The 8,828-nt window shown below is 34.7% G+C and overlaps 1 protein-coding gene across 1 annotated transcript; it reads right to left on the reverse strand.

The window, feature by feature from the left end:
- Window positions 1–4,309: 4,309 nt before the first annotated feature.
- LOC126689762 (uncharacterized) lies at window positions 4,310–5,243 on the reverse strand. The gene has a single exon (XM_050384945.1). The coding sequence runs from the start codon at window positions 5,070–5,072 to the stop codon at window positions 4,602–4,604; it is 471 nt and encodes a 156-aa protein (XP_050240902.1). The 5' UTR covers window positions 5,073–5,243; the 3' UTR covers window positions 4,310–4,601.
- Between the last annotated feature and the right edge of the window lie 3,585 nt (window positions 5,244–8,828).

Raw genomic sequence — 8,828 nt, forward strand, 5'->3', positions numbered from 1 at the left:
TATAATCTTAACCGATACAACTGATATTCCTGAATAATATTACAGTCTTCTTCTCAAAAAAAAAAAAAAATCTAGTAATCCTTTCCAAAATAAAAAGGTAAGAAAAAGAGAGTTTAGAGTTGATATAAAATTGCAATAGAAGGAAATAATTAGGTAGTAAATTTTGTAAGTAAATAGTGGGACCCCTAATTTTTAGCTCAATTCCAAATCCTATTAATGCTTTTGCAAATCATTCAACATTGATAATATATGCAATTTGGTTGAAGTTTTTTATTCTCAAGATTTTATCGAGCAAAAAAAAAAAAAAAAAAAAAAAAAAAAAAGAGAAGCTCTTATGAGAGTTCAATTGGAACATTATGATTTTGATTTGTTAGACGTGGATGAAGTTTTTCAAACAGCTTATATATTAAAAAGGAATTTATAAATAATTTTGCTATAAAAATAATAATTGATGAAGTTTATTATGTGAAGTATAATTGTTGAGCATGACTTTGATGGAAGATACTATATTTGAATTTTTTGGTTCTATATATTTTTATATTATATAGCCAATTATTCAACTTTTGTATACTCATTGAAATTTAAAAAGAATATAAGTTTATCTTAAGAATCAGCTATCCATGCTTTATGGGAATTTACAGTAGCGCAGGATGTGTGGTATGGGAGTGTAAGGGCATTGCAGAAGTGTGGTACGGGTCAGATTGATGTTGTTGCTTTATTGGAGTATTTGCTAGACCGGATGGACAGAACAGAGGTGGAATTGTGGTTGGTGCAGGCATGGTTGATTTGGAACCAGCGGAATAGAGTAGTGCATGGAGGCAAATTAATTGAACCGGGCTGCTTGAATAGGCGTGCATTTGAATTGCTTGAGGAGTTTCAGCAAGCACAGGTGAGTCTACAGGCGGCTGTGGAAGTTGGAACGACTCGGCAGGCGGTGCAGAATGATGGAACGCGCTGGATACCCCCTCCACAAGATGTGTACAAGCTTAACTATGATGTTGCAGTGTTTAAGGACCCTGCTAGCTCTGGCTTCGGTGCAGTGATCAGAAATTATTCTGGAGAAGTTATGGCGGCAATGACAGTTAAAGGTCCGGCAGTACAGGGGAGTGATATGGCTGAACTACTCGCATGTCGTAAGGCGCTAGAATTCGCTATTGATGCTGGTTTCACGATGCTTGTCGTGGAAGGGGACAGTGTTAATGCTACAAGGTGGATTGCTTCAGGTACGGAGAACCAGTCAGCCATTGGCCATGTTGTTGGAGACATCCGGCATCTGGCAGGAGCTTTGGAATGGACGTCTGTGAGCTGCACTAAAAGAAATGGTAATCGGGTAGCACATGAGCTTGCTAGGTATGCCCAAAAGGTGAATGTTGACTTATTTTGGATGGAAGAGGTTCCATCAGTTGCTGTTGAGTATGTAAACATTGATGCATCTTTGATTTAATGAAAGTTTGTTTTTAGTTTCAAACAAAAAAATATTAAAGTCGATAATTTTATATAGAGATTAAATTCTATAAGGACGTTGTGTAAAACTCATATTTTACCCCTCCAATCCCAACATGTCATATCATCTTATCACATATTTAAGAATAAACACAATCATACTCAATCAATTCTAATACCCATTTATAAATCCAACCAAATTGGGAATCTATCAAAATGTTATTAGGTATGGTAGAATGTATTGAATTTTAAGTAAAATGCTAATATGACAATCACTTATTGGATGGTGTAAAGCATTGGTTTTACACCCCATCCTTATAAAATTTAATCTCTTATATATAAATATAAACTTTACTTTAGTATAAGAAGATTAACATTTATATTTCATACATGCACATATTATGTGGATTTTTTTTAAGTAGTGTATATATGTGATTTAAGTTTTTCTTGACACAATAGTTCCCCCCCCCCCCCCCCCAAACTCAAAATTTCTGGATCTGTCACTGGTGACTGACGAATCCTCAACTTGACTGACAAGTCCTTAGCTTGATGGATAATTAATCAGTCTGATAGATGAGTCATACCTAATGAACGATCCTCTCCAACCCTCGCCGGTCATTCGTCCCATCATCTCTACGTGTAATAACTTGCACAACAAATTCTCCTACAAATTCGTTCCCACACTAAGTTGGATCTAGAGATCTCGAAACTGATAACCCCAATCTCTCCATAATACTTATTACTATGAAATTGCCTACATTCTCAGAAAAGTGATACGCTTCAGGCTACTATACAAAAGGCTATGTCCCCTCCTTTTAAAAGGTATGCCCATACACACACATAATTTCCTAACTCATACCTTTAGGGTTATGGGATCATTGTGAGAGATTGACTTAATTATCGGAGGGTCATTGGCTAATAGGCCAACCCCACATAGATGCTCTTCAAGAGTGTGTTCATCCTTGTAGATCTCCTTGAAATCTCTATTTGGATTAGGGGTGTTCGCGGTGTGGTGCGGTTTTTGGCCATTTTTAGCACCACACTTTGCGGTGCGGTTTAGCTAAAACCATAACTGCACCGCATCTTGTTTTTGCGGTCACATGTGCTGTGCGGTGCGGTGCGGTACAGTTTAGAGTTTAACCAAAATCATAATCGCACCGCACTTCATTTTTGCGGTCATATGTGCGATACTATGTATAAGATGCGGTTTGAAATCGATATATTTTTCAAATATTGGGTTTTTCCTACTCAACCCAAAACTAATTTTTCCCTTTTTTTGGGCCAAGTTTTAAATTATTGAGCTAGTTTTTCTTTATTTTGGGTTGACTTTTCTAGTCAACACTTACTAGGGTTATTAATTTTTTTTTTTTGAAAACTAGGATTATTAAACTATTAATAATATATTTAATATTAAAAATAAATAAATATATTAATATATAGAGAGGATGCGGTGTGGTGCAGTTTGTGTGGTTTTCTTATTATATAACCGCAAACCGCACTGCACCATGCGGTTTGGTGTGGTGCGGTGCACTATTACTTGTGGTGCGATGCGGTTATGTCATTTTGCGGGCGGTTTTAGTGCTATTTTTGCGGTTTGGTAAACACCCCTAATTTGGACCATCGGCTCATTGATGATTTTTTTTGCAACATCATATTGCATAATTCTTATTCTTAAATGGATTTTTATTTTTTATTTTTTTGTTTTTTTATTTCATACCTTAGCCTCCTAAAGATGAAATCCTAGCACTGTCCGTGCCTCAGGTGTATAAGTATTAATACTATAGCAAAAAGGAAATTTGAGAACTTAACAGAGTTAACATGCAGTAGTAGTGGCAAAGGCTCCATCTTACCTCCCCAATCACATACAAGCATTGGTAAATATAAATAATGACTCAGGACTACAACAAATTGTCATCTGTTCAAACAAAGTACACCTTACTCACACCAATTTATACATCAAAGCAATAGAAAGTACTGAATTTGCGGTATTCCATTGAGATGAAGTGTGTTTTCAAGAGCAATATTGCCTCCTAGAAGTTCACTTCACGACTGAGGAGACCAAGACGTACACAATCCCAACCTTCCAGCAAACAATATTTTTTTATGCAATTAATAAAGGGCATATAAATTCTGAACCATTGTTTTTGTGTGCTTACTTTCTAGTCAATCATATTAAGTATTACAAAATAAGATTTTATATCACACTCACCAACTTCCTCGACTCTTAGATCTCGAACTATACCTACTTAGCATCCTCCGTCCCTTAAAAAGTTCATTGAGGTTTAAAAACTTGCAGATGCAACCGGTTGCAAGGCCTATAATAAACTCATAATTTTATACCTTAGTTGAGAACTTGATCTGGTAGTGGTACCATATGGTGCTAGCTTCTTTCTCTCTCTCTTTTTCTTTCTTTCTTTCTTTCTTCTTTTTCTTCTTCTTTTTCTTTTTTTTTTTTATTTTTTTATTTTTAATTTTATTTTATTTTATTTTTATTAAGAGAGAGTTTCAACCTATGTCGTCTACTCCTTATAATAGTTTTTATTAACAGATCAAGACACTACTCACTTTTTGATGTAAGCAGAAATTGAACCCTTGATTTCTTATTTAAATATCAAAGACTTTACCAGTTAAGCTAACTAGAACCTACATATGGAGCTTGAACCTAGTAATTTATGTACAACTTATTTACTTCACCAAGTTGTCACTATTTTCAATCCAAAAAATTATAACGATGGTCGATGCAGCCATCAATCATAATTTAACACTTCACTAAAATTGTATTGTAAACGGACTCTGAAATATGTTTCTCCTTAGAATAGCATTATAAAATGATTTTTTATTTTATTTGTGCTGAAATTACATCCAATTTCCAAAACAATTGCACTGCCATTGAATAAAAAATTCAAAAAGTTCAAGCTCCACGTAGCTAAATCCCAAAACAAATAGTGAAATCAAAACCCATCTCCACAATCAAAAAATCCAGTGGAGAATTGACAAACAAGCAAAAAAGGGAAAGAAAATTAAAGGCAAAAGTAATGAATTAACAAGAAACTCTAGCTAGAACAGCATTCCATGTCCAAAACTGTCTTTTTCCTTTCTTTGGTTTTTGTTTTTGTTTTTGTTTTTTTGAGCAAATCCATATCCACTTCATTGACTTGCTAAATTGATTCCTGCCTTTGCATTCTGATCTCTTCATAGAACCTCTGAATAAACCTCTCAGCCCTCTGATCAACTGAATCTTCTTCATCACCCGGATCTGATGGCTCCAAAAACTGCCTTGCTGCAATGGTATCCTGTAATGCAGGGAAAGCAGGCAGAGCTTCTAATGTGCAATCTGCATCTCTGAAGCTACCCAAACATCTACACAGAAAGAACATCGAATAGATATCTCGAAGCCTACTGCTCTTGAAATGGTTTCTGCGGTGGTAATGAATGAGGGGAGTGCTTGAAGCAGAGAACTGGTAATCTTGAAGGAACCCATAGTTGTAATGCTTGAACCTCTTAAGCCTTCTTGCTTTCTTAAGAGAAATGAGTTTTGGAATAATGGGTTTTCTCATTTTGGCAATAAAAATGGAAATTTTGAGAAGGTTTGAGACCTTTTGGAGCATGGGTAATCTTTTTCTGGGCATTTTTTGTGGAAGCTAGGTGAAGTATGAAAGGTATGGGGTTCAGTGATAACACTCTTTTTTATTGTGGCAGAAAGGTTGGATGGGTTTGGTAATGCCTCAAGATTTAGAGTCATGGTTAGAGAAGCTTTTTAAGGTAACAAAAAGTTGAATGATTTCTGGTGGGGAGCCAAGCTGTAAAAAAGATGGTTGTGGTCGGTGCATTTTGGATTTATTATAAAGGAATAAGCAACTAGCCGTTGCAATCCAAGTCGGCTGTGGGCTCCCAACTAGTTCCTCTTGAGTTTTGAAATTTGAACTTGGGAAAAATATTCTGAAATTGGATATAAATAAGAATAAAAATGCGAAAAACCTTAAAGAGATTTGTAGTTCAAATTGCATCTCGTTATATTTTTAGTAGAGATATTCAAGATTCAAATCTTCTGTCCAAAATTATTAAAAATAATAATAATAATAAATAAATAAATAAAAAATGAAGAAGAAGAGAGCAGAAAAAGAAAGTGGTGAAAAACCTTCCTCTCGCAGAATGCTTGTACCAAACCCTTCATCCGCAAAAAGTTTCAAGAGATGAGAAAGAACTCAGCTGCCACAAGTATATTTTTTTCACTGCAAATTTACTATCTTTTTGTGTTATAATTTACTGTAGCAAAGTTGATTTTTTTTTAAGGAAAAAAAAAACAAAAAACAAAGTAGTAAAGCTGTAAATATTATAAATTGAATAAAAGTCTAATTTTTAAATACTAAACAAAAAGTGATTCAGAAATTTACTTTAGTACATTTTTTTTTATATGAGTATTACTACAATCACATTTATATCATGTTAATTAAAATTAGTAATCACTTAAACGAGTTAAAGTCTTTAGTCTTTGCAATCAAATACTCTTAAATAATTATTCCAAAAATAAAAGGATAACTATAAAGGGGAGGGGGACAATGAACTTTTTCGCTCTAGGTAAGGCTTACAATGTTTGACATGACTCTTAAACATGACATGATTATCATTATTATTCTTTGTGTAAGTGTTTAATAGATATGAGTTTGTATCAAAGCAAGTCAATTGATAATTTAGCATTTAACTCCTTTGTGTTAGAATCTCTTTCCCTCTCCCCTATGTGTGTGTTTGTTTCTCAAAAAAAAAAAAAAAAAAAAAACTCAAAATGGCTTGTTTCTTAAAAAAAAAAAATGTATATAAATATATATCAAAATGACTCGATTCATTATTCGTGCCAATATAGTTTGATCTATTTTGAAATGAACCTATTTAACCCATTTAAATAAATATAATTTTTATCGAACACAAATTTGAATTTTAATCTAGAAATGAGTAATTAAAACAATTTTAATAATTATTTTGTAAATTCTTCATTAAAACTCTAAAGTCTATAATCATTTTATTCAAAACAAAGAAAAAACTCTTATTTCATTTTATTTTCTTAGACATAAAATTTTATTGGCTAAAATAAGTGATAAGCCAAGAATGTATTGACTCCTTGTGATGAATTAACCAATTAATTAGCCAAGTTAATTAATTAATTCAATTAGCATGCAATAAGTGTGGTAACACAAACAAATCACCAACTAAGTTAAAATGAAGCGGAAAATAAATTGACACGATGATTTGTTTACGAATGGGGAAAACCTACATGGCAAAAATCCCACCGGGTGATTTTAAGGTCACCACTCCCGAGAATTCACTATTATCACAACAAGCAGTTACAAGTAAAAGAATTTCAGTACCTTATACCAACCTACAGTTGAACCCTTACCCCAATACCCAATTAGATTTTTTTTTTTTTTTTTGTAATGACAATCTATCCTTTTAATGCATAGCTCCCAGTACATGACTAACCAATTCGATGCACGGATCTCGATATGTGGCATACACACCAACTTGAGAAAGATGTTGGCTGCAAAGTTTTTCAGTTTATCACACGATGAAGATCACGAAACTCCTTGGTTACAAAACCCTACGGTGTACAAACACAACAGCTTCTTGAATAGAAAGATGAACTGTGGCATATGCCTCTAGTTCACAATATGCTTGTGAAAAACTTTTGCATTGAGGTGCATCAGTTGTGACAGCCCTTAAAAAAAATCCTTATATATGTTTAGGATTGTAAGAAAAGGAAGACCAAACATTTATACATGAATTGGATGAAAATAAGAATTGAAAATCTAATTTTCTTAAATCTTGAGAAGCTGTCAAGCATCGAGCTTAAACAACCTTTAAAACCTCGATAGATACTAGCTGTCGAGATTTAAAATCTAGCATTTCTTCACTTGATTCTTGGATAGACTTGCATGGCTTTAACACTTCAACTTGAAACCTTATTCCTTGAAGTATTAAACACATCTTAGATCTACCCAATTACAAGTAAAGTGTGTTTTGTCAAAGGATTAGCCAATTCTATATTGACATATGTTCCTAACATGATTCACATATGTCCTAACAATCTCCGCCTTTGGCAATCCGTGATAAAACCACAACAAAAAAATGAATATATGAGAGAAGTCATAAATCACTCAACTCATACTCACTTGTTGAATATAATAAAATATATCCTAACACAAACTCTTGAAAAACTTTGCAAGAGGAGAGTTCATGGCAAGAAGACTTTGACAACTTGTATTTCTGAAACACTTTAAACAGAACTCATCATGACATCTTAATGTGAAACAGAAATAAAAGATTGCATACAATATATAAGAAGCATGTGCATAAAGAGAGAAAAGAAACAACACATGTAAAGATAGGTAAAAGAACTGTAATAACAACCTTATCATATGTATATAACATCATAAGTACAAGGTTTGCTATCACAAAGTAAGAACAATGTATCTAAAACATAAGAAAAGAGAGAATACATAAGTCCTCACTACATCCCTCAAAAAGAAAACACCGCCCTAACAAAAATCTCCTATATCCAAAACTACTCTCATATCCAAAACTGCTCCCCCTTTTTGTCATGAATGACAAAGGGTAAGTAAATCAAGCAGTCATCGTGTCATCATTGGAAGAGCTAGCATCCTCATCCTCATCATCATCCTCATCGGAGTCATCATCGTCGTCCTCGTCCTCAGATGCCTCTGGTGAAGGAGAGGGAGACTCTACGAAGCCACCAAGGCAAGCTTGCCGTCGAGCAATACGGTTGACATAGGTGTTCACCTGACACAACTCATCACTGAGTGTGTCACGGTGAGCATCCATGCACTACAGCTGTGCCATGACCGCCTTGAAGGTTACACTACCTGCCGATGAAGAAGGTGCAGATGTGGAAGGAGCAGAAGAAGTTAGAGGAGACGCTATCTCTATCCATGTTCGCTTCAGTTGAAGCTGGGCCTCGCTCCATCTGACAGTAGCAACGTCTATGGCACACATAACTGAAAAATTAAGAGACTCCGGATAGGAGACAGAAAAATGGTGAAGAATCTGCATGATAGTTGAAAGAAAAATGAGCTTGTCACGAGTTGCCATATCCCTATAGACATCTATAAAGGATAGAATGAAGTGAGAGAGAAAATCAATGGTAAGCCTCTCAAGGAGGGATTACAAAAATCGAGTGCGAGGCTCTGTGATAGAGTTATGGTGAGACAATGGATGGAGAACAAATGTCATCACCATGTTAAGGAATCTCGGACCTTTTGCAAAACCCAAGCAAGGGGTGTTTTGATGGTCACCCCAAGAAGAAGGTGTCTCATAGAAAAGAGATGAGAGTTCGTCTTTGGACACAGTCCTCAGATGATCACAGCCAGGATAGT

The sequence above is a fragment of the Quercus robur genome, chromosome 1 (genome assembly GCF_932294415.1).
Source record: "Quercus robur chromosome 1, dhQueRobu3.1, whole genome shotgun sequence".
Lineage (NCBI taxonomy): Eukaryota > Viridiplantae > Streptophyta > Magnoliopsida > Fagales > Fagaceae > Quercus > Quercus robur.